Source organism: Panthera uncia, chromosome C2 (genome assembly GCF_023721935.1).
Source record: "Panthera uncia isolate 11264 chromosome C2, Puncia_PCG_1.0, whole genome shotgun sequence".
Lineage (NCBI taxonomy): Eukaryota > Metazoa > Chordata > Mammalia > Carnivora > Felidae > Panthera > Panthera uncia.
In genome coordinates this window covers 142,828,740-142,856,640 of record NC_064810.1, presented here as the reverse complement: position 1 = coordinate 142,856,640, position 27,901 = coordinate 142,828,740, and the positions used below count along the sequence as shown (strand labels likewise).

The window sequence follows — 27,901 nt, the reverse complement described above, 5'->3', positions numbered from 1 at the left end:
AAAATGAAACCCTGGCTCAGCATCTTATGAAAGAAAAGAAGAAGCAATGGCCAGAGACGTCAGAGAGAATGAGGAAAACAGTGGGCAGAAGTCACAAACTAAGAGGACTTAGGACCAACTGGTCTGATATTCAAATATAGGGAGGTTTTCTGTTAAAATGCAAATACTTAGCTTAATCTTAAAAAACTGGAAGGTGAGGCCACCTTCGGTCCTTATGTCCATGTAGCAATAACTGTCTAGAGTTGAGCAGGGGCTGCCCTTTTAGACAAGGCATCTGTGTCCCAGGCTGCCAAGGTACCCCTTCTCCCTACGACTGACTCCTCTAATACTCAGGCAGAGATGATGTTATCATTGCATGAAAATATCTCTAATTTAAAATATACTCTTCAATATAATGTGTATTTATATTGCATGACTATGGCTGTGACAAGAATAAGTATAGACCAAATTTGATTATATATTTCTAGGGTTTCTTGCTTGAACTTAGTCAACTTTATTCATTCATGTGACCTAGTTGATTTCTCTGGACTTTTGGGTTTACAACCCTGAAAGAATTAAAAGCTAAGGAATAGAAACTCGAAAGACATTAAGTGGTGCCAAATGAAACAGAGCAGGCCAGAGAGTTGTTCTATGGCCTTGGTGGTGTTCTACCCCCTTCTGGTGACCTGGACTAAATTCCCACGTTATGAAGCCACCGGAGATAGTGGGGGTAAGGGCAGCTCATTTGATAGGCATCTAGTGGGTGTCACACTGTATTAGGTATATTACATATATCATCCCACTTAATGCTCACAACACCACTGTGATGTAAATATTATTTTCCCCCTTGACGAGAAAGGAAATAAAAGTTCAGAGAGGTTAAGAAACCTAACATGCATAGGTAATAAGGGGCAGAGCCAGGCTTTGAACTCAAGTTTACCTCCAATGCCCACTGTTCTTTCCGTGACACCAGCCTACCTTCCGAGCAGTAGATAAAACAATTGAAAAGATGCAGTAAGGTGGAGAAATTTGACTAAAAGAACCAATTAAAAAAAAAAAAAAGAATCAATTTCAATTGCATAATATCCACTACAAATGCCAATCAAAAATTCAGATGAAAGGAATCTATGACAGCATATCCAAGTATAAGACTGATAGTTTGAGAAAAGAGTATAACAGTATTCTGGACACTAAACATCAACAGAATAGTAATATTTTCTCTTTGCTTTTCCAGAGCCTTATGGAATTTTAACCCTTGACAAAATATCTGTTTACACAGTTTATGATGTACCTAAGCATGATTTAGTATAAATGTGAAGGGGGAAAAGAACGAAATAAAAAACAAAACTAGAAGAAATGTAGTGTTCAAAATAAGCAACCTGCTTAAAACTTCTGCTCTCGAAGAAAGGGAGGGAGTATATATTATTATTAAGTAATTTGGCTGTTACTAGCTGGGCAAAAATTATGATCTCATGTGAATGTGTTCTTGTTGAAAATGCTCAAATACGAATCATACTTAATATATGTTATTGAATCAGCAACTATTGTAATTCTGAATCTATTCTACATATTTTAGCTTATTTTTCAACTCTCTAAAGGATTCAGTCATATTCTCAATTAACATAGCTCTTATATTTTTTCTAGTTGGCAAATTTGAACTTCAGCAACTCAGCTGGTTTTGCTTTTAACTCAAATGAGTAGGGTTTATACAGTGTTTGTGTACTTTGTGTTATAATTCACTCTTTTACCAGACCCTAGACTGTCGTTCAATATAGTAAGAGTGCATTACTTCACTTGTTCAGAATTTATGCTTTCAAGGAGAGGAAGGCTGATATGAAAGGAAGTCAACAGGGCGGACATGATAAACTTCAGTTTCTCCCAATAAACTTGGAAATTGCTTTGTTAATAAATGAGCCAAGTGAGTACAAATAACACTTACACCTTACTAAAAAATATCTCCCTGATGAAAATTAGCTGAACGACAATGTAGAGTTAAATGTAGTCTCAGACATGACATTTGAAAGCCTAGGTCAGAGACCTGAGAAATTATTTGATCCAACGACTGCCTTCAGACAGGTAAGTCTCATCAACTGCTTTTTAGAAGTTCAGCAGCTGAAGTCTTCAAGATAGGTACTTTGTTTACGCTAATAAAACTGAATGTCTTTATTGAAACAATGTGACTCTTTCCTTTAGGTATATGGACTTTCTTCCTATTTAGAGCAAATTTTTGTGGGCTCAGTGGACATGTCAGAAACTTCTCACATCCCAAAAAGCCTATGAGTCAACACATCTATGTGACAAGGAAGCCATTGCTTTAAGGTGCCATTTCCCAAATACGGCCAGTGTACATAGATATTTGGAGATGAGGCCAGCATAACTGAGAAGAATCACAGAAGTGGTGACTAGAAGATATGGACTTAAAGTCACTGAGGCACATAGTCAAAGAGCCCCCGTATATCACTATGTTCAGTACTTTAGCCAGATGGAGAGGGAAATCGAGACTGGAAGAGATTATTTCCCCAAAGACAGAGTGAAAGAACAGTGCTCAATCAAGGTTTGAATTCAGTACTCCCAAATCCTGGTCCAGTGCTCTTTCTATAATAATTAAGCTGCCTCAATGACAAAAAAAAAAAAAAAAAAAAAAAAAAAAGATTAAAAAAATTTCTACATCTTTAAAAAATGAAAAAATTATCTGCACTAACGTTTGTAAAAAAATAAACCAATAGTGTCACATGAGAGATTGACTTTGATGTTTTCCATTATTACCTAAAACGATATTTAACCAAATTGTAGTATTCCAGGTTGTATGAGACATTTTCCCTCTTCGCCATTCGGGGAGTAGCCTTTGAACAGATTTTTAAAAATCAAATAAAATTTTGTTTATTATTTCAAATGCCTGGTTGATATAAATCAAGGCTGTAATAAGCATTTTTTTTATATACTTTAGTTCCCTAAGGAAAATAATGGGTAGTCAAAAATATCCCAACCTATTAAAAAAGATCAAGAACATTAGAATCCGTTCCTTTTTTTCAACATCATGTATGTCTACATATTCAAAACAAAGATGAAAAGAGCTGAATCATGTCAGGTTCTCAATTACTTTTCATTGATTTAAACACTGAAAGTAAATTAACAAGCTCTATGTATTAGTCATAGTCAAGGTTGGCCCCTGACTTATGAATGACCGGGGAATGATACATTAGCTGAAGTGGTAAGCATCTGGGAAAAGAAAACCAGGCTCAAGTGTATTATGTTACAAGTTCTAGATTTGCAGATGCATTACACAGAGACACCTTTCCACAGACAGACATTATGCCTGGTACACTGTGTCATATGAACAAGAAGTAACTCAAATTTCAATGCCACACAGTGGAAACTTCAGCCTTGTCAACATGAATAAATGTGTCCCTATGCTGAATACGCATGCACAAGGCAGCTTATTCATAATGGAACCTGAAATGTGTGTTAGTCAACGGCACAGCCAGTGTTACCGATAATGCCAGTAACAACAGACAGCATTGCGTCTTATTGAAGAAGTCCAAGAAAACAAAACAAAACCAACTCTTCCACTCACCGTTCCTGTTGTGCCCAATGAAAGATGATTCATCTGTTGTGTCAGGGGGCCCATCATGTTTGCTGCCTGCATTGACATAGGATGGTCCATTGTCGGCGTAATCACAGCACCCTACAAGCACACACAATGTCCATCTGAAAACAGGTTCCACAAGGAAGGAAACTTAAAAAAAAAATGAACACAGCGAACTGTCTCAACATCAAACGCGCTTGCTTTTTAATGAAAAGGTTAAGCTCAAGCATGTATGATTTTTACATCCACCCATGCCAGTTTGTGCTTGTCTAAATAGACAGCACTACTGACCTCCTTTTCCTCACATCTGTATGTGTCTAAAATATTTATCATTTACAATCCTAACACTGAATATAGAATGTTACAGGATACCATATGTATCTTCTTTCATTGTTCTAAATACAAACTTCTCTAACTGAAAAATATTAATACTATGGAGGTTACCTAGTTTCTCTTGATACTGAATAAGAGTAACTTTTGGCTGATGCCTTTATCCATGATTTATAAGGTTAATTATTGATCACCTCTATACAATCTACTACCAGGAGAATAATGCTGGCTCAGATGAGTCTCTTGACTGGATCTCTTTGAAAGACAGATTAAAATCTAACATAAATGATATAAAAATTAGACCTACTGTTTTCCATGTTTTTTCCTCCTAATCTTTGACCTACTTTCTATCTGTGCTTTTGAAACAAGACAGAATACTGAACTCTGTTAACTGCTGGTCAAATGCAAGGCTGCTAAAATATTAGTGGAAAAAAAAAGGTCAAGCTTTTCATAAGGTGTTAGGAAAGGCCTACTTCTAGAATATGCTTTTTGATTTCTTATAACTGTTGGGAATGCAAAAAGTAACCGACATTTTTAAACACTTCTGTTCATATACAAAGTTGCACGTAGATAGTAGAGCAAAGGACAAGCCCTTTCCTTTCTTCATCCTACTTTATTCTACCTTAATTGACTAGCCTGGAGAACAAAACAATATATTTTTTTTAATTGAAAACCTAGGGCTGCATAGAATCTTTGGGATTTCAAAGCTGTATTTTAAAGATGGTAATACAGATAGAAGCTCATGGTACGGCAACTCATTTAAATACCTAGTGGTAATAAAATGATTATGTATCTGAATGCTATTTTTTTTTCTGTAAACATTTTTCTCACTATGTGACGTTTTCCCCCCATATAAGTGAACATTTTGAAGAACTAAAACGAGGACAGATTCATGTGGATGGCAGGATCTCAGTTCCCAAATTACCCACAAGCAAATGTTTCTTAGAACATTTCCTCAGGATGATCAATTCCTCATGGTATTTATTATCCAAATCTAATTTCCTGACTGTATCTGTTAAAAGATCAGGTTCTCACTCATCCTTCCTTTAGGGGCTCCCCTTCGTTAATATGGAGGGAGGACAGAAATTGAGCCAAATAGTTGGAAATGCTTGATTTTCAGAGCCAACATCATTTACAAGGACATGTGCACACGAGCTAGCATCAATCAGAAAAAAATATGTTATCTTATAGGTCTATAGCTTATAAATACGCATCCTGTTCATTTTTGTTGTTTTGTCTTGGTGCATCCATGAACTGTCATTCATCGGTACGCTTCTTGAATTAAGAGACATAATAAGATAAGCTTTTACTTAATTTTTCTTTTTCTTCCTGCTGCCTGAATTTCTTTAAACAAAACCAGCTTACTTTTTCCTTAGAAAACAACAACAACAAAAATTCTGGCCCTTATTTCTGGTATTTGTTGTGCTAGACCAGCAGTAAACACTTTAAGAAGAACCTGCTCCTTCTTAAATCACTTAGGGATAAACTATAGAAAAACCTCAGAGCAAAGACAAAGTCCTAAAGCATTGTTTTTCAAGCAAGAAGTGGCATTTTTCACAACATTCTAATCCTTAGCAGGTGCAAGACTTCAATACTGTTCCCGAACTTGAAACTTAGACTACCTTCTTAGAATATTGCCCCTAGAAGTTCCAGCAGCTAAACTGCCACCATCCCAGACACCCCTCAATTGTCATCAGCTTGCTGTAGCTACATAAAGGATTGTTCATCATAAGTCAGAGATAAAGAACAAATTGTGTTTGGCGGAAAAACTTCCTTCTCTGTGCCCTACAGGCGACCTCATTCTCCAGTGGGGCAAGAGGTAGACTTTAGTCTTTGTTTGGGAGGCAGTATGCAAATGAGATATGTGAGCATATGACAGAGGAATCAAAATCCATGCATGAAAAGAATAGAAGGACTGAACTGCCTGCATTTGGAATTAATTTAGGAAGGATTGTCTGGACTCCTCAGAATCCTTTCTCATCAAGTGTTTGGGGACTCATTTGATTACAGATGACACAGAGTGAGTGTTGCTTCTGTGGACAAACCAGAAACTGACAATCAAAGGGAAGAGTAGGAAGAGATTTCTCATAATTTGGAATTGTAAATAGCAGCAGTAGGCATAAAGTGGAAAACAATTAAGGGAAACATTCCTTTCCTAACCAGGCCATTTATTGCAAATAAATGAACAATTAAATAAGGATTCTTGGGGAAGGACATGTGTGAACATGCATTCTTGTTCATATTCAGGAAACATGTTCAATGAAGAAAGGATTCCTGCAAATTATTAAGAACATAGATTCCTTAATAGTTTCAAGGGATGAAAGAAATTTACAATCAGTGGGTAAATCATAAGTAGTAGACAGGAACCCCTTGGAGAGACTTTACTGGGGACAAACAACTTAGAGGGTTTGAAGTACAGGTTATCTATAATCAAGACAGGTGTTTGTCAGCCACTTTGCTCATCAAAGATTACAGAATCTCCTCTGTGTTGTGCAGGGCATTAAACAAAAGAAAACAAAACAAAACAAGGAAGAGAGAAAGAAAAAAGAGCAAAAAACCCTTATGTTTCTTAAGGCAAAGCTAGTGCCCCCAACCGTAACTGTGCCTCATTGAATATACTGTCACATCCATTCTTATCCAATGCATTTAAGCCATAGATTGAAGAGGGTTTTGTGACAGATGTTGCCAACACATTAAGAGTAATTTCGTTTACTCCAAATGTATAGAATGTGCTATCTGACAGAGTTCACTTGGCAAATGGCAAAGCAAGAGGAAACAGATTTTTCATTTTAGCATCTCCGGATGTCTGGGTTTGTTCAATGTTTAAGCTGCAGAGAAAAATACTGTAACATGCTATAATTCCACTAAAAAGAACAATGACCAAACAGCTGATGGGAATGTCTGGTCTATTGTAGCCACTGTCTCTGCAAAAACAAAGCTGTTCACACTCAAGAGATGTGGGGCGGATCTGGTCGCCCTAGTTCTGAAATAAACAATTTCAGCAGTATTTCGGACAAAGTTCCCAAAGATCATTGATGTAGAGTAAACGTATCTGAACTGAGGCCAGAAAAGCATCTGTGTTGTGAACCTTCCGCCAATAGTTTAAGGAATGTTAAGTCTTGGAGAGTTCATGAGTATTTGAATTTCTCAACTGAATTACAGGATCGGTGTGAAATCAGGGGAAACATGTGCAAGCTCTCCCCACTCAAGAGCACACACAGTGGGCTATACTCAGGGCAGAACACAGAGGGCAAGAAGAAGAGTTACCTCTATGAATACACCTGTGAGTGTTAGTGTTCTAGACCAGTGCCACGTCAAGGGTGATCCGTGGCCTGGCAGCACGAGCAGACCGAGAATTGGAATTAGAATCTCTGAGCTTTCGGGTCTTGAAATCTGTGTTTCCACAAGCTTTCCAGTGGCTTCCGGTGTCCCCTGAAGTTTGAGAAGTGTGCTCTTGCCTATAAACTGCTACCGTATAGGCCGATGTCATAGATACAATGTCTTAGGTATAGACACGTGGTTTTATTTTATTTATACTGTTACCCGATTATTTGCTTGATACCAATGTTGCGATAGGGCATGATTATAGCCATAATAACATTACATCTTACTTAAAAATGCAAAAAGGTCAAGCCCGAATTTTTGATGAGCTGCAATGGGGCCACTGTCTGAATAATTCAAGTCTAATCCTGATGACCTGGCACGTCTCCATTTGACCAGTGTGGCTTACGCTGTAGCATATTTGAGAATTTACCCTATTTGGAACCTTAGTAAACCTTGAGTTCGAAACCATAATAATGTAAAAGGTAAGAAAACTATTCGAATCATGTAAGTGACAAAAAAGAAAAGGAAAGAAAAGAAATACCACTCTCTTTTTTTCTCTTTCTCGTGTCTAGAAGCCTTAGGTCGAACTGTTGGTGGTCCATTGCACACTCTTTTCCTATGGTGACTTATGCAAAACTCTAAGGCTTTTTAATAGTAATCCTTCAACATGACTTTAAAAACCATGGTTTAAGGTCACTTATCTTCTTTCTCATCTGTATATTTTCTGCTTCTCTGTCAGTTTCCAATATTTCTAGAATAAACATGCAGTCAATTCTGTGTCCACCAACCCTATTTCAGCACATGTAAAACGGAGAGCGGAGAATAATACGAGCCCGCAAGGAAACTGGTTAGCAACAATAATTTCATAATATAAATAGCATGAAGGTATATCATTTAACTTGGGGGAAAAGCTACCCACCTGCAGTGTCCTGCAATGTTGGTGTGCAACATTCCTTTTTTTATTTATTTTTTTAGTGTTTATTCATTTTTGAGAGAGACAGAGACAGAACACGAGTGGGGGAGGGGCAGAAAGAGAGGGAGACACAGAATCTGAAACAGGCTCTAGGCTCCTAGCTGTCAGCACAGAGCCCGACGCGGGGCTTGAACTCACAAATGGTGAGACCATGACCTGAGCCGAAGTCGGATACTCAACTGAATGAGCCCCCCAGGCACCCCAACATTCCTTATAGCATATGTACAGATGTTTAATATTTTCATCTGTTTATGTTGTCATGTTTTTCTTTTTATTGTTTCTTTTTATTATTTCCTTCCTTCCTTCCTTCCTTCCTTCCTTCCTTCCTTTCTCTCTTTCTTTCTTTCGGCAGGTGCTTGGCATGGTTTAGGAAAGGCTGCTGCATAAAGAAAACAAAAAGGGAGCAGGAAAGGCCTCCATCTTTAGAACACTCATTAATCCTCAACTATCTTGATAAATTTCAACTGGCTTGGAGGGAGCAGTCTGACTTTTCAAACAATTATGTCTGAAACCCAAAAAAGCTGTGGTGAAGCTGGTGGACAGGACTTCAACCATGAAAGCATTTGCAAGTGACCTCTGACAAATGTTGGAGGTATGGAAAAATGGTGAATAACCATGGTTAAGCCAAAAGCCATGCTGCCCCAGGACTCCATTTTAGCACTGAAGAGCTTCCTTTTTGTTATTATTCTCTTAATATTTTCCATCTAAGGGGCAAGGGTCATGTTTACATACCTTTTATCATCCTTATAAATAAGAATTGCAAGCTCTAGGTACTCAAAACAGTTTTCATGTATTAATATTATATATCAGCACCACTCGTTCAGTTGAATTAAAAATAGCTAACATTTACTGATTTTTTTTATTTAGATTGGTCATACTAAAGGGCCTACATCACATCTGCCTGTTCACCACTATCTTATTGCTGTCTACAGTTTGAAGCATATGATGCCTGCTTCAGAAATAGTGGTTGGAAGAATGATAGAAGAGCAGACCTCTAAATCAAAGCATACTTAAAACACTACCTTGAGATTTCTCATCAAAATGGGGCCATCCAAAGATTTGGAGAAAACCTGTTCTCACAAGGGGCAGTTCAGTTTTAAAATGATGGTCTGCCTCACCGATATGTGCGTTTGTTAATATCATCAACCACCATTTCCTTAAAGATGAGATCTGAAATTAACTTGTAAAAGGTTCTACCAATGTCACCATAGCATATTAATAGGAATTTTTAAAATAAAAAGTATCTGTGCATGTGAATATACCAGTGGTTCTCAACAAAGGGAAATTTTACATTGTCTGGAAGGGACATTTGGCAATGTTGGGAGATATTTTTGGCTGTCACCTTGGGGAAGGGTAGTATTGATACCTAGTGGGTAGAGAGGCCACTGAAGTCACATCCTACAACACGCAGGACAGCTCTCCAGAGCAAAGGATCAGCCAGCTGGAAACATCTTTAGTGTTGAGATTTAGAAACCTTGGTATAAATGTGTGTGTATGTATGTATGTATGTGAATGCTTTTATACACACACACACACACACACACACACACACACACACCGTGCATACAAAATGAGGAAGTTGTGAAACTGCAGTAATTAGAAAAAGAGTATTAATCCACTTTCTGCTTTCTACCACTAACAGCAAACTTTAGATTTTATGCTGAGACTTTATTTATGATATAAACCAATTTCTGAAAGATCAGACATCTAAATCGATTGCCCAAATCCTATAATTCACCAATGAAAGGAGGCAAGACTATTATGTGACTTTCAATGGCTATATGAGTATTTTTGAGTTCAAATTTATGCTACTATTTATTTTGGAAATACGGCTAACAAGAGCTGAGTTTCTCTTTCCTAAGTTAGACTCAATTCAACTGGCATAATAGTTGGACTGCTTCCTAGAGATGTGTAGCTGTGGGCTACAGGTATCATATTTGGAAGTAGGGCATTTTACATTGCTCTGTAGTCAATTTAAAAGAGTTGTGTACATAGGTTTTGTAATGAGAGAATATCTATTCACTGTAAAGATAGATGATTTTTTTCTACTCTTAAATATTCTTAATTTCATGTTGCTTTTTGACTCAGTTACCATTAATTGGAAGTGTTTTTTTTTAATATGTAGGATTAAAAGACGCCAAAAACCAAATTAGTTTTTTACAATTGAGTCCCCTTTAAAAGAATCCTAATTATATACCATGCCTATTCAACTGTGAATAATGGTTTCAATTATTGGTTAAGTACCTATTTATACAATAGTGTCGTTCTGAATGAGAATATAAATATGTCACATTGAAGTATTTCTTACCGAAGCAGGTATATAGATAATTAGAATTCTCAACAATGCTTTACTGAATTCTTTAGAGTTTTACGCTTAAACTAAAGAAATTTGTTCAGCAGTGACTTTTGATGTTTTCAACAAGCTTCTTTAGAATTCTAATAGAGCAAGATGGCTTTTAAATATGCTACATTATTGAGAGAAAGTTGAAAATTTGAAGACTTTGGGCCCTGATGTCAAGTGGTTTTGTTGACTGTGAAATAGAACAATTAGTTCCTTCGTCATTAAAGATTTACACCTGGCTAAAATTATAAAAGGCATTTCATAATGCAGGTGGGCTATCATATTCTTTTCCTTTCAGATGTCTTACTTAAAGAGATCATAGTCGCTGAGCCAATGGAAACGTTAAGTGTGCATAGAAGGATCCTGGGGTCTCTTAGGTGAGTTTCTTATGATTTCAGCAGCAATGGGTGGATTGGCATTCATCAACCTTCTATTCCAATCATGTAATCAGTGCGTGGCTCTCAGCTAGGGGGCATCTACCACATACAAACACGTGTGCCATACAAATCCATGATCACAGAGGTGTGGTATAGACATGACAAAACCACACTATCTTTGTGGAAAAACTAATGGTACAATCTAAACCATTCATCTTCACTATGAAGGGCTCCTGTGGTTATATGCCTTCCTCACACAGACATCCAGGTCCAAAATTAGTTTCAAGAGATTTGAGGGGAAAAAATGGGGTGCCTGGGTGGCTCAGTTGGTTGAGCATCTGACTCTTGATTTTGGCTCAGGTCATCATTCCAGGGTCATGAGATTGAGTCCCAAGTTGGGCTCTGCACTTGAGCACAGAGCCTGCTTGGGATTCTCTCTCTCTCCCTCTGCCCCCTCCCCTGCTTGCTCTCTCTCTCTCTCAAATAAAAAAATAAATAAAATAAAGAGATGTGAGAAGAAAAAATTAAAGACCACAAAGATATCATATTTACCAATAATATTATTAATTATAATATATTTCACCATCTTTACTACTTTTTAAGATACAAAGAACCCCCCCCATATCTGCTCACCAAATATATTACATAGTAGAAAATTATATTAGACATATGGAGGACAGCTCTTAACCATTTTCCTATGTTAACAATGGTAACAACAACAACAAAAATGCATATCCCTTTAAAGATAAGCAGAACTGATTTTTTTGTTGTTGTTTTTGGTTGGTGTTCCACGGGTGATATGGGGAAAATCATGTCAAACCGCCTTTTCTACTAAAGTACAGCCTAGCTCACATATTTATACCTGAGTTAGCATCTTGAAAAATACTATTTCACAGTAGGAATGTCGCATGTGGAGGACACTGGTACTGTTAAGCCAATGGCGATTATAAGTTAATGTGTAACAGAAGGGAAGGAGGAAATAGGGCAATTCGGTGATGGAAACAAAATATTTCCCATTCCTCTTTTCCTATACAGAAGCCATTTAGGCTGAATGGACAATAGGGTCACCCATGTGAACGTGCCCCCCACTCTGTTTCCACATTATCTGAGCCCAAACGAAGGCTCGTCTAGGTAGGTCCAGGACGTCCTTTTTGCCCTAGTACATCCACTCTGTAAAGATCACATGGCTTCCAATTTACATTTCCTGTCTAGTTCCCCAAGACTATCCACATGAAGCCTCTCCCCTCCCCACACTGAACTACTCATCTTCCTCTGACCCATCTTGCTTGCTCACCCTTGGTGTCTTTGCCCGAAGTCCTGGGCACTAACAGCAGCTTTGCGTGCATGCTCTAAGATTCTTACCAAATGCTACATTCTAGGGAACATCTCTTGCGTCTGACCCAGGTTGTTGGCCATTTGTTCCTCTCTTCTTTCACAACTTTTGGCACATGCCTTGACCACGATCATACTTTATTTCTCCTCTGGGTTGTTTTAACTGTGCCGTTCATGATGTTTTATGTATTTTCGAGTGGTTCCAAAGCCTGGCACCGTGGAGATCACGAAACAGGTTGTCATGGAGCCGAAAGACTAAATGAGCGAATGGCACTTTTTTATTAGCCAAGGCTCCCACGTCTTTGAAGGGATGCAAAACAGTAACCGCTACTCCATGCTCAAATTGGACAAGAGGATGCCCAAAACAGAAGCACCGTCTTGATTGGAAACTGGATGGTCCTTAAAAATCCACCCATCCACGCTTTCCTTTAAAATGTCCCTGTCTGACCACTGCCACCTTGATGTTCTTGTCATTGAGTATGAGAATTCCCAGGTTCTAAAAGCCACACACTACCCAGGGAAATTTAATGTTGGAGTTCACCACTCGATTTCCATCCTTTGGAAGAATTCTATGTACCTGAATCAATGCTACAAAGTTTCTTTTATATATCGCAGCCAAGGCACACAGCCACCAATGCAGTGTAAGCTCTTTTCTTAGGGCTTTCCTGTGCCACAAACTGTTTTAAGAGCCATATATCTGCCCAAGATTCTTGTCAGACCTTGTGATGGGATAAGAGAAGAAATGCTTTATTCACTTGTACACCAATCACTTTGTATACCTCCACGTAGATTTTCAAATGCAGAGAGTTTAAGATGCCCGTCAGAAGCAGTATTCCAGGCCAGTCTTCTTCCAAATGATAAAGCAAATAGGGTTCCCAGCAGATGTCTGAATATTTATGGGCAGGATCTTTTGTCCGGTAAAATGTTTACCTCGCTTTAACTAGCACTCAGGACCGGGAGCTGTCATAAAGCTTCTCATTAAAATCTTCTCCTTACTGACAAACAGGCCAAAAAAAAAAAAAAAAAAAAGCTGGTTGCAAATCATTGTCAAGGTCTTGTAGGATCCTATTGGTGAGTGGGCCTGGGAAATCATTTCTCAAACCACAGGAGTGATCAAGAGGAAAAGTTGCCTGTTATCTTACTTATGGCCATTTTTTATAGTGCAAATTGCCTAAAAATGTCACAAGGCACTTTGATTTTTGTCATTACTAGGAGAATAGCGATTCCTCGTCCTGCAATTTGCTACAAAATGTACTTTATGTTGTGGTCCCTCAGAGGACATTTCTGGGCTATTTGTTTTCTCCTTTAAGACATTTTTAGGAATTTGCCTGGTTACAGCTGGCAATGCAACCAGACCTAAGGATATGAGTATAAAGTCATGACCCTATTAAAAACCTAATTTACTCCCTTTAAAGTACACTTGCTATTAGAACTATTGTCACTGACACGTCTCCAAGTCGGTATATATCCTGTGATGGAATGTTTTGTAATATAATTCTGAGATAAAATATGACCTAGTGGAATGGCCATATCTAAGGTAAAATTTACATATTAGCATCCAACCAAGATACATTCTCTGGCCTGCAGGATGTTAGTTAAAAACATAAAGTTGTCCAGTAGATGAGATGAAAAACAGCTTTGTGTTTCTATTCTTCAGTGTCCTATTTCTTGTGGACTTTGTGCCAGAAACTTAGTTACGTCCTTTATTCCACTTAGATTTTATGGCCACTTCTCCTAAACAGTAATGCTATGTCAGTAATTTTGGATTTTTCTGTTGAATGACTTCTGCTAATTAACAGCACCTGCAAAATACTGGTCTTAAATTCTCTAGTACGTTCTTCCTCAAAGCATAGTCTGCGATCAGGTAGGATCATCTGGGAGTTTAATGCGGACTCTCAGGTCTGGCCCCACCCCCACTGAATCAGAATCTGAATTTCCATAAGATCCTTAGGTGAGTCATATCCATGGTAAACTTTTGAGAAGCTTTGCTCTATTTTTTTTTTTAATTTCTGTGAGAGATTTATATTTCTGGAGAGATTTTTGGTTTGTTTCTTAATCAGTTTCTTAATCCTTTTTCAGTGCATATTTGAGGGTCAAGTAGCTTCAAATAATGTTGGCAACATTAATACGCCTCCTTGTTATAACCACAGAACAGCCGGTAACATTTAGTTTCAGTTCCTCAATAGTCTCCACACGGCTTCTCCTTTTCTCCATAAAATCTCCCATACAAAAAAAAAATTTCCTTTAATTTCCTATGACATGTTTTCAAGGCAACTGTCACATTGAAATCTCTATTCTTTCCAAATAATATCTTCTGCTTCACCAATGAGTTTGGAATAATGGCTATTACAGTCAAGTGTTAAATGAGATGCTATAGGCCTTGTAAAGTATAAAGAGTCAACATCTAAATATTCACACATGCCATAAAGTGTTAATAAGGTATCAGAAATAAAATTCCAAAATACTGTTATTTGCCAGGCCCTGATGGAATTAACAAAAAATGCCAGTCAGTGTAAAATCAAAGTTTTTAAAATTAGTTAAAAACTAAAGTTTTTTAAAAATTTTATCATTACTTTTATTTTTGAGAGAGAGAGACAGCGTGTGAGCAGAGGAGGGACAGAGAGAGAGAGAGGGAGACACAGATTCTGAAACAGGCTCCAGGCTCTGAGCTGTCAGCACAGAGCCCGACGCGGGGCTCGAACTCAGGGACCGCGAGATCGTCCGAAGTCGGACGCTTAACCGACTGAGCCACCCAGGCGCCCCCAAAATAAAAGCTTTTAAAATCTCTTTGTTGTCTTGCCCCTCTTCCTGAATTCCTGAATCAAATTTCCAACAGCTCACTAAATCTAGAATCACAAGCATCTCAAAACAACCGTGACCCATCCTGAATATTTTCTCTTTTTCGATTCCCACAGCATGTTCTTTCTCTTCCGTTTGATCCTTGAAAAAATAAAGAAAAGTCCAGGCCATCCTTGCCTTTTCCTCCCTCATCATGCATAACAAACCAGTAGTGAGTCTTGTCACTGCTCTATCATAAATATCTCTAAGTTTCTATTCCTCCCTTTCAAATGCTACTGGCTGAGTCGAATGCTTCACCATGTCTCATGAGGATTAATCCAATTACTTCCCGTGGTGTACCTCCCTCAGTCAGGGCATGCTGTAGACATTTATTTTTTAACATTCCCTCCACATGTTCGTAGTCTCCCACAAAGTGTATCCTGCTTTTTCAACCTAGAATTGGGGGAAAAACACCCTACATTTCTCATCTGTTACATATAGATATGTGACTTCTACTAATTAGAAGCACCTGCAAAGACTTAGATTTGCAAGAGAAGGGGTGGGGGGGTGGGGGGCATGTGGCACCCATTTTGCTGGCCAGGTGGTACAGGGGTATCATGATTGCATGGGTCCCAGAAATGTTGGCCATTTTTCACCAGAGCAGAGCAGTGTGGTTCGGGGTTAACAGAGGTAGCAGCACCTGATTTCCTCATAGAACAGGAGCTCTAGAAGTTTATTGTCTGCTAATAGCATTTCTTTGCTATCAGATCAATCTATCGTCAGATTTCTCTTTCTATAGCATATTTGTGCGATAAAATATATGCTAATTTCATTATTTGAAATTTATTTTCATTTTTATTTAATTTGAGAGAGAGAGAGAGAGAGAGAGAGAGAGAGAGAGCATGGACCAGCAAGGGAGGGGCAGAGAGAGAGAAAGAGAGAATCCCAAGCTGGTTCTGCATCATCTTTGCAGAGCCCCACACAGGGTTCAATTCCATGAACCGTGAGATCACAACCTGAGTCGAAATCAAGAGTCAGATGCTAACCGACTGAGCCACACAGGCGCCCCCAAATTTATTTTTAAAGGTAGATGTGATGAGAAACTAATATTCTATTAAAAAGAGTTCACTCAGATGATTTTATTATTTTCTTCCATTCCTGGAAGGAAAACAAATAGGACTTTCTGTCTGCTAACTGGAATTCAAATTTTGAAGTGTTTGTCATCCTATGCCCTTAATGACATACCATTTTTATAGTAGCTTTCAAAACTTCAATAAAAAAATAACACGGGGTTGCAAACACATTAAAGTAAACTTCGGGATGCCTGGGTGGTTCAGTCGGTTGAGCGTCCGACTTCGGCTCAGGTCATGATCTCGCGGTCTGTGAGTTCGAGCCCCACGGCAGGCTCTACGTTGACAGCTCAGAGCCTGGAGCCTGTTTCGGATTCTGTGTCTCCCTCCCACTCTGCCCCATCCCCACTCATGCTCTGTCTCTCTCTCTCTCTGCCAAAAATAAAATAAAACATTGAAAAAAAAGTTTAAAGTAAACTGGGCTCCAAATGCTTTTTCTGAACTTTCAACCACCAGCGGAAATTATACTATTGTATTCAAGTTACTCAAGAGAAAAATATTCAGAATCCGCTTTCTCTCCTACTTTTTGTCCCACCCTTTTCTTCCAGCCCTCCCTTCCCTCTCTCATTGATTATATGTGCAATCGGCAGGGAAATGAAGGTTCAGCAAAATCAGCCAGTTTGACTAGCATCAGAGGGTTTCAACATACACTTTTTGCTTTATTTCACGCAAGAGCAAGCCCGAAGCCATCTGCCTGCCGCCAACTCCATCCTTCATTCCCCTTGTGGAAACAGAACCCCCACCTCATCATTAAAAGGCAATCTTCAAAGGGACATTGTTTTTGCTTATTCTCATTGTGACAGATGTTTTATATCATCTACCTCCCTGCAAGGGACTGCCCACTCTGCAGCCAGCTGTGGAAATAGCTCCTGTGTCATCTGTGGCAACAGCCATTCCATTCTTCTGACCTCACCAGAGACCACATCCAAGAACAGGAAAAACAAACAACCCCGATAACTTCCTTGAAAACACTTCCAGGGCAAATCGCTTCAGACAAGAGCTCTTTACGACGTACCGGAACAAAAGAGAGACAAGCTTATTGGAAACACTCAAATGTCACCAAGCTAGCCAATCAGGGTAATCCCCAGATTAAGGAATAAGGAAGCAATAGCATCTGTGGCCATGATTCAGCTGAAAACATCTGGTCAGCCCAGAACCACTTCAATTAGCTGAAGGATGCATTTGTCAATCATTTCGTTTCTTTTGACTGTGTAAAGTTCCCACGAGGAAATGTTTACACCACCACCTCATCCAGCTCTTGGAAACACTGTGAAGGGACTCTTAACACATTTCTAAAACGCAGAGACAATTAACTTGACTTGCTCTGTGGTGACACTGTACCCTGATAGGAGAACATATTTTAGGAACAGAGATTAAAAAATCTATCTTGGTTTGCTAGAAACTGAAGTAAAACTTTTACTACTAAGAATTACATCACTTTCTAATATTGAAAAGGCTGCTTAAATTACAGTATATATGTCAAAATGCGATGGGAGAGCCTTCTCAGGGATATTTGGCGTGTTCCGAGTTTAGGATCAAGAATATTCATTAATTTATCCATTCACTAATACCTACGGAGCATCTATTATATTTTGTCCTGTAAGAACGAAACTTGGAGTTTAGTAAATGACTTTAATGAGCTATATTTAAAAAAATGGGTTTCCAAAACATAATTTAGACAAGGTGATCAAAGACATTAACATTTCCCACAGAAGGAAACATCATTGGTGATACCACGTCAATTTCTGTTTTCATTTGATCTAAAATTTTGGCTGGCTGGTTGCTAACACTCAACGCCTGGAGTCCTAGGTGGGGCCAGCGACTTGTAATAAGGCGTTTTGTAGGTTAAACAAGTCTGGATGTTTCCCTGCAGCAGGAAGGCAAGCGGGTCCCCCGGGGCACAGTCTGAGATCAAACAGTAGGTTGAAGAAGAGAATGTGAGAAGGAAATAGTCCTGAAATATGAGGGAGAATTGTAGAGTAGGACACACATTAGATAGTGTCTAAACATGGCTCAATTGCTATCTTAGTTATCAGGATCAACAATCCCTTTAGAGGCCCAGAGTCCTAAAGTCTCAAGGGATGGAGGGCTCACGTCTAGAAGAACAGCCGGCCGAAATGTGTTCATTTCTGTTGTCAATCTCAGCTCACTTACGGAGACAGCTCCTGCCAGCCTCAGCTCTTTCCTTAATGCCAGTTGTCAACCCACCTGGGAACTGACTGGTGCTACTTTGTCATGTCATCCTCCTAAGCATTTTGCCTGCAGCCCAGAACAACCACTCACTTGACAGTTTTTAGTATTTGCATGGCAACAGGAGAGCAAACAGCTAAACCACACATTTTAAGTGGCTACCTATTCCGACTATACTGAGTATTTTGTTAGATTAAAAAAAGAAAGAAAAGAATCCAATTACATACAATTCCATGGTTTCCTCATAGGATAGACCTAACAAATAGTAATATCCAGTGTTCTTTGGAGAAGGCCTAACTTAAAAAAAATGATTTTGACACAGGGTACAAAATTCTAACTTCGGTAAAAACAGTGAAACTTCATTGGTTTCTAATAGTTTCTGTGCTTTTTGAAACAACCATTTCTTTTCACATATATTCACTGGGGGACATTATACATCAGGAAATCAATTATCAAAGTTAAAAATAAAAATTGTAGGGGCCTCTGGGTGGTTCAGTTGGTTGAGCCTCAGACTTCGGCTCAGGTCACGATCTCACGCTTCCTGGGTTCAAGTCCTGCATCGGGCTTGCTGTCAACACAGAGCCCACTTTGGATCCTCTGTCCCTATCTCTCTCTGCCCTTCCCCCTCTCATTCTCATTCTTGCTCTCTCTCAAAAATAATAAATATTTAAAAATAAGTAAAGAAACAAAAATTGTGTTCTAAGAATGCCATAGAGGAAATCATGGTTTCACCCCATAATACTTGGTATGCTATACTGTTAACTGAGAAGGGTATAAAACGATCTTTTTTAAATATTTTGGGGATAAAGGTAGTATGCAAGAAGGTAGTGTACAAGAATTTCAGAAAAGAATTCCAGGAAAGACAGAGAACTATTTTTAATTTACCATGGTTTCTGAAAACAACAAAACGCAATGCTGAATTTGGCATCGTATTGATGCCTCGATTGTGAAGAACGGTAATCATCTTTGTCAACCTATGCCACAAAATTTTCAAAAGCCAAAGTACAAAGGAGTCTCCTCAGACACACAGGAGTAAGAAATATGCAACCCCATTTCGAATTCCCAAACTTATCAGCAAAGGTGAATGACAGTCCAAAAAAATGTTTTCTGTCCAATTTATCTATTTTGATCTGGTTTGAGTTGAACACCTAAGCCTTTTTTTGGCAAGTCATTGGGGATCTTGCTTCTTATTCCTGACATGCATGACCTAATTCATGAATCGGACCTCCAGGGGTGGTGGACATTTTTCACATAGGTATGTCAAAAACAACTTAGGTCAATAATGGAACAACCAGGCTTTCTGAGGAATTCTGGGGCTAACACTCTAAAATCACTGCAAATCAGCCAAATTTGTCCATGATTTTTCCCTTAGAATCTATGAGTGGAGAGAGGCAGGGAGATGATGTGGAAAATGCAGGGTGGAAAATAAGGAAACACGATTTGTGAATGTGGCAGAAAAGTTGATGATTTACAGAGCTTAAAGAAGCAGGTGCAGCTGTCTCTAGCAATGACTTTAATTTTAGGTAGCCAGGAGCCCTATTTTAGAGAGATGTAGCCTGCAGCTACCTGGAATTTCTGGCACCTGAATCTATTCTGGGGGGATTCCCTAAGTTTGCTTCATAGAGGCATCGAACACATTAAAATAAAATTGTACAAAATATCTGCTTATTTCAATTGCAAGTACTAAGAGGGAATTAAATAATGATATAAAGGGATAGTTGCAAATTATAGCTGGGATCAGCACCTGTGGCAATTATGAACGTCACAAGCCGCATGAAGCAGGTGTTACATTCACCTGTGCAGAAAGTAGCTGCAGCAGTTTGCAGGAACCAAATCAGAGATTCTGCAGTACTGACAGCTGCATTTTCCCCACATGAAAACTTCATTCCTCCTTTGTCATCTCTGACGAATTCGATCTTCCTCTGATCCCTTATTTTACCTACGGCTGACATTTTACCTCTTCTTAGAAGAGCGGCTGCAATCACCCATGCAAATCCAATACTGACTGTATCGCCCACGAGGAGTAGACTGGTACCCACCCTTGTCTTTCACCTTTAGCAAGTTCAGAAGAAGGTCAGTGAAACCCGCTGAATTTGTTTGCAAAATATTAAAATATCGGTGTTTGACAAATTCTTCTCAGTTCTATTCATTAATGAAGGTTTTTAAACAAAAACCTCCTAGGTAGTTTAAAAACTTAATTTAAAGGCACCTAGGTGGCTCAGTCAGTTAAGCATCTGACGCCATTTCAGTTCAGGTCATGATCTTATGGTTCATGAGATCGAGCCCCACATGGGGCTCTGCACTGGAGGCACAGAGCCTGCTTGGGATTCTCTCTCTCCCCCAATCTCTCTGTCCCTCCCCTGCTTGTGCTCTCTCTCTCTCTCTCAAAATAAATAAATAAACATTAAAAAACAATTTTAAAAAAATGTTTATTTTTTGAGAGAGAAAGAGTGTGAGTGGAAAAACACTTAATTTAAAAAAGAACCTTAAATAACAAGTAGGAAATAGTCCATCTTTATTAGTAATTACTTTTTTTATTTTATTTTTTTTAAATATGAACCTTTATGAAAGGGAAAATAAGGGGGATTGTCTTTGTTGGTTTTATTTTTTAATGACTTTTTATTTTACTAATTAGATACCATCTAATATAAGGGAATGATGAAATATTACTTTAAAAGAAACTATTTAGGTTGGTTTTTTATTTTTATTTTTATTTTTTTTAGGTTGGGTATAATACAGAATTCTTTCATCTTTTTGAATTAATATATGGGGTTTTGAATAAAGTAAGAGTCTGGTCTTCAAAACAAAATTAAATCAAAATTATTATACAATGCTCAAATTACTTGAATGCCTCAATAATAAGCTATCTTATATGTGAAAAAATTACAAACGATTTTAGCATATAGTTTGAGACAATGCTCTAGCTACCATAGACTTAAAGGAAACACAATGATACATTTTTCGTATTGTGCTTTTATGGAATATTCTCATAGTTACGCATTACGTGCATTATCTAAGCTAACCTGTTTGAAATACAAAAGTGTCATTAAATTGATTACCTCAAATATCTCTACAATATTTATAATAATGATATGGACCATTTCTAATGCTTATGCAGATTAAAAATAGGGTATATATAACTCAGACATATCATCCAGCATTACATAGTTTTGAGCCAAAACTAATTAAATTATGGTACTCTTTGGATGAATGCGCCTGTCAAAATCAAAGCTTTTAACTTAATCATACAAACTCCTTTCTACTTAAAATATAATGATAGGGTTGCTAAAAGATTAAAAATATCTTACTCCTTAGACTAATCTAATCAGCATTGATGGCCATAGATAACTTACTAATATTTGTATTCTACATACATGAGGACACAATCATAATTTTTTATTAATCTGTCAACTTGATATGCTCTGGGTTAAATTATGTAACCTGAAATATAAAAATTTAATGAAGAATCAAACCAGATATAATGAAATGGAATTGGTGTTAACTGGATTAAAACATACCTGTCCCTGCTCTGCCACCAACATGTGTGATATTAGAAAAGTCAATTAACCTCTCTGAGCCTCACTGCCCTCATCCATAAAAAACATTATTCTATAACATTCAGGTTTAACTTTCACGAGAGCATATATAACTACAGAGAGCCTCATAAGAAGCCAGAGCAAAGGACTCCTACATAACCTGAACAGCAGAGCATTATTCCAGAGACAGAAAACTGGAACTCCAAATACCAAAGCACCTGCTTACTGATGCCTGGAATTCTCTACAAAGTTGACAAATGTTTCATTATGTAGTAATAGAAAAAAATGCTCATACTCAAGCCCATTTACAACCTCATCCACACTAAGATACTGGTGACCCAATACACTTCTTCAGAAGAGGTTTTGAGAAAAGCACAGCACACACTGTATTAGTTTAGTTGGACTGGAAGGTGGTTTATTGTTTCCCATGGTTTTTCTCCAGGCTCCTGCCAGACACGTGTGCGTGCGCACACACACACACATAACGTCATCCTAAGTCAGAGCCCATGGATATACGCAACCAGATTCCCGTGAACCTTTTTTTAATCAAATTTATGACAAGTTTATTTTCATATCCCTTAATATACTTACTTAATTGATTTATCTCTTTCTTCCCCAATGTGCTGTAAGTTCCATGGGGGCAGGGACTACACCTGTTCATTCTGCACTGTATGCTTGAACATGAAACAGCATACAGTGTCTACCACATAGTGGGATTTCTATAATATTCTCTATATTGTTCAAATAAAAAAGCAAAAGACGAAAAGAATGAGCTTTTGGAGTATCTAAGTATCTTGAAGTAAAAGTATTAAGGAAAGGTGGGAGAGGATGTTGGTAATAAAGGCTGGGATGCCTAGACAAATGATAACTTCTTGAAAATTTTATCAAAATCCGGCCTTACATATTTAACATGCTTCTTGTTAAACATCTTCTCTATTATTTTATTAATTTCCAGGCTACTGGAATGTAAGTTCCATAAGGGAAGGAACCAATACTATTTTTACTTTTATATTCCCCAAATAGTATCTGGCACATAGCGGATCGGATGGCAAATATCTGATAAATGTCTATTTAATGAATGAATTAAGAAATGATTCTTGTTTCAGTTTTGCAATAAGTTTACTGTCTTAAAAGCTGATATGTTTAGGGGCACCTGGGCGGTTCACTTGGTTGAGCGTCCAAGTTTGGCTCAGGTCATGATCTCACAGCTCTTGAATTTGAGCCCCATGTCAGGCTCTGTGCCGACAGGTCAGAGCCTGGAGCCTCTTCAGATTCTGTGTCTTTCTCTCTCTCTCTGCTCCTCCTCCCCTCAACAATAAATAAAAAAATTTAAGCTGATAATTTTAGTGTTTCAAAAGGAAAGACTGGATGAGGAATATCTACCTTTTCATTGCTATCATTCTTCCAAGGTACAGGCAATGGAAGTATTCTTGATTCTATTAGAAATATTCCAGAAGTCAATTACTTACACAATAATTGTAATTTAAAGCTCTTGAATTTCTCTTTGGAGGATTTTTCACTCTCTTGGGATTAGTAAAATTTAAAATACATTTTTCTCTAAGGAATTTCTTTAAATTTCAAATGCACATACATTTTTATGGAAATATAACCTACACACTCTGAATCATTTATACTTGTAATGTCCTATCACAATTTTGGTCAGACTTAAGTGATAAAGAAAAGCCTATTTTAGGACAAATATGCTTCTCTTGAACAACCAATAAGTATGTTTTCTAATGAAAGCAATATAAGGAACATCCAATGACTTTCAGATAGTTCAAAACCATGATTTTTGAGGAAGTTTAATTATTCAAAATGAAACAAAACACACAGTATGTGTTCTCTAATGGATATTCACTGGAGTTTATTAAGCTTCATAAAATCAAGAAGCAAAGATTCACCTTAAACAAAAGTATGGTGAGATTGAGTAATCATCAAGTGAATTTGATCTATTTAAGACCAAAAGTAAATGGAGAGAGAAGGAGAGAAAGATCAGAGAGTAGACGAATATAAGTAAAAATAGAAGGACTTTTCTTATTGCATAATTTTGACTCTGCTGGGAAATCAATGCTGTAACAATTTATTTCATTTTCTAGGACAGTTGTAAGAAGAAATTGTGCCAGCCAGAACATTTCTCATCATATGCCTCGCCATGTGTAATAGAAATGGACATGATCAAATGATCGGGCCATTCTGATTTACGTGGGATTGTCTACATAACTTCACAAGCAAGGGTGATTGCTACTAACAGGGCAACCTTGGTGAACCATGGCAAATCAGAATCATAAAACACTGGGAACACATTCTAGTCCATCACAAGAGAAAAAAAAAAAAAAACTGAAGCTACGTGCTCTTGCATTAGAACTTTGCTCCAGGTACAGAATTAAGAAGAGTCTCTTGTTTTGTTGTTGCTGTTGTTGTTGTTAGAATCAAAAAAGAAAAACTTGAAGCATTCTTGGGTACTGGCTCAGATATCAGTAATTAGATGGTGCAGATTGAAGGTTTATATTTGAGACATTTGATCCTGTTGTATTATAGATAATATTCCACTAAAGGGCCCTTTTGTGGATTGACTGCCACTGAATCATCATTCTCATCAATTTCAATGAAACTTTTTTTTTTTAGAAAAAGACATAAAAGAAAGGTAAATGTTTGAGCCACAATTCAATCTGTTAATACTTGTCTAGAGATATGGACCTACTGGTAGGATTTCTTAAGAAACTTATTTTAAACTTTCTGCTCTTTGAAACATCAAATAGGAAGGGGAGAAAACCCTAAGAAACAGCATGTATAAAATCCTCAGGCCATGGGAGAATGCCACAGGAAAATAATGTGTTCTTCAGTAATTTACCTCTTATATTCCCTCTATGTAGCTTTTTCAAGTGGGCCATTTGAAACACTGGAATCTTTCAGTCACTCTGAACTCATACTTTTATGGTCAGTAAAAGTGGTTCTTCTTACTAGCATCAACCATAACATTAGAGAAAAATACAGCTGAAAACCTCCAGTGCCAAGGATAGGATAATCAGTAAAGGCTGAAATAATCTATTCCTGTCGGTACAGCAAAAGAAACACAACACAACAAAACAAAACAAAACATTGTAGGACTATGAAGAGCCCACCCTATTCTATGTAAGTGGTGGGAACCCTCCAGTGGTAATGGTTTAGGGTTTATAGAGTTCTTATATTCACAATGACTAACAATGAGATAAATAAATCTAAATATACACAAGCCTCCTTGGGTGTTCTTATAGGCTTGACCAAGGAGCTAACTGCTTCCTTCATTTGTTTGTACCAGGCAGGGGTGGTTGCTGCTGTGCTTTTCAAATTTTCTTGTTCTTCCTCACCCTGGATTGGTGGCTACAGAGGAAAGGTGATTTCATTAAAAAATATCTTTCCCAAATGTTATGCAGAAGTGAAATGAAACGGTTTTGCATGAATATATATGATGGTTTTTCAAATCTTTATATCAACCCCTAAACTTTAGTGGGAGTTAGATTAAATGACCTTTATGATTTCTTCGAATTTAAAGTATCTATCTCTATTTTCCAATTTATTACTGTAGTCAGTTCCCTAAATGGAAAAATCAGGTGCATATACTTTAGTTGATTCAAAAAGGCTTATGTAATATAATACATAATTAGCCTGGAAATTATAGGTGTAAGCAGAAGTATAATTAGGTTGCTAAATAATCTTGCTTGCAAGGGGCATAGGCAAGCACTTGATTTAGTGTATGTAAGATTAGCACACTTTAATATAATGTCGTCATATGCATATTATTCCCTATTCCTAAGTTTGAGAGCTATTGCATAGATCAAGCATGGTAATTACCAGTTAAAAGTAAATGGATTGCTAGAAGCCTATTTATTCTCTCCAATGGGAATGATGGCTCTGAAGTCTATCACTGCCACTGCTGTATGCCAAACTGTATTTCAAGCTATATATTGAAAATCTCTATCTGGCTCCACAAAATCAACATGCCCAGCAGAAATTGCATGTACCGGATATTGAACCTATTCCTTCTCTTACACATACTAATTCCGTTTAAGGACACCACCTTCTATCTAGCCTTCGAGACTACAGTGTCCTAGTGTCAGATTTGATCCATGCATCCTCCATATCCTTTCTCTTCCTCTTGCTCAATTGTTCTATTTCATCCCCTTCATACGCTTTAGTCCTTCTCCTTTTGTTCTAATGTATACCATGAATCTCAACCGTGTTCAGCCCTCTTTTCTTTCCTTCGGTATTGTAGAAATGCAACTTTGAACGTCCTCATATAAACATTTATGTGTATTATAAGTATAGATCAGTGTTTGGGCTACACAGTATCTATAGTGGAGATCAGCCCATGTGCACAGAAATATGTACATGGTACCCATCCAAGCTACATACATACATGCACCTGTCCATGCAATGTAAAATATAAACTATTCCTTGAAATAAACTCCATACATGTATTTCAAAAAGTTAAAAATGATTTTGGAGCATGCCAGTAGAATCTAAGGATTTATACACGTAGCATATAACACAAACTTTAGCATCATGATGACTTTTTAGTATTAATTAAAACTACTTGAGCTACAAGCCTCAGGAAATAAACATCTTTATAGGAAAATAAGAATTGATTTTTAATACACACCATTGTTATGCAGGACCGGTTCTAAAGTGTATTGATTAAAAACTCCTTAAGGACAACCCTTTGATAAAAGGTCTCTTTGGTATAGAAGTTTTAAGATTATTGTTTAGAACTCAAGTTGGTAATTAGGCTGATTTCCTCTGTGCTAAATGAGAATTAAAAACTAAAAAAACAAGAATAGTATTCTTTTTCACGTGGTTAAGGATTAATCCTTTTTCTTGACAGGTTTCCCAGCTTGTTCCTAGCTTCTATTTTGTGCAATGAAGTTATACTCATGTTAAGTGATGTGAAAAGGGACAAGCACCGTGTAAGTTTTTAATTCATGATATTATGCATAAGCAGTGTGATAGCAACTGAGATCCTTGTATGTCTTCCTTCCAACATCAGCAGGAAGGTACATTTTCTCTTCCCCGTTGAGGACATGGTTCTCCCAGCTGAATGTGTTGAGTAATTACTGAAAGATATAATGGTTTGGTATTGGCTGTATCTAAAACCAGATTGATATATGCAGATATTATTCAAAATTCTCATAGTCCGTATAAAATAATGCTAATCTATTGGTTCAGTTTACTACCAAGAAGTACATTCTACACCTGACTCCTCTTGGCAACAGGTGCGACCCTAGTATTGCTAACAATCATGAATACTTCGTGGGCCACTGAGTGATGAAGGCCAGTTAGTCTCACAACTATCACCAATATTTTAGGTCAAGTTTGCCCATCAAGCCCTCCAAAGGCACCGAACAATAGACATTCAACTGATTACATGTTTAGGCTTTTCTGAAAGACATTCTTGAGACTTCTGGCACAGGCTGAGGATAATCTTGCAGCCCCCTTCAATAAAGAGGTACAACAGACTTTATCTAGATAATACTGTAGGTCAGATGGTATAAAATCTTGGCCGAGACTTAGGAAATTTGAAAGGCCAAACAAGCTAAATGCTAACCAACCGGATTTACTAAGTGGCATTGTTATATCAAGCTAGATCATTAGAAACGTACGTATCTGGGGCTCCTGGGTGGCTCTGTAGGTTAAGAGTCCAACGTCGGCTCAGGTCATGATCTCACAGTTTGTGAGTTTGAGCCCCATGTCAGGCTGTGTGCTGACAGCTCAGAGCCTGGAGCCTGCTTCAGTTTCTGTGTCTCCCTCTCTCTGCCCCTCCCCTACTCACGTCTGTCTCTCTCTCTCAAAACTAAATAAACATTAAAAAATTTTTAAAAAGAAACTTACGTATTTGAAGAATATTAATTTAGCTACTCTAGGCATTTCATTACAAAAATTAAAAGTTAACATTCGTTTGGTTTTTATTGAGAGTTAAGAAAAGAAATGACTACAAGAAAAAAATGTCTCCCTCTGCATGTGTAACTGCTATCTAATAAGACTTTAGGAA

General features: G+C 37.7%; 1 protein-coding gene across 9 annotated transcripts in view; it reads right to left on the bottom strand.

The window, feature by feature from the left end:
* RBMS3 (RNA binding motif single stranded interacting protein 3) overlaps positions 1-27,901 on the bottom strand; it is a 708,926-nt gene that overhangs the window by 69,999 nt on the left and 611,026 nt on the right. For all 9 annotated transcript variants that reach the window (XM_049629878.1, XM_049629869.1, XM_049629873.1 and 6 more), the window contains one exon: positions 3,554-3,664. In XM_049629878.1, the coding sequence (XP_049485835.1) occupies positions 3,554-3,664 (111 nt within the window). The remainder of the gene's footprint in view (positions 1-3,553; positions 3,665-27,901) is intronic.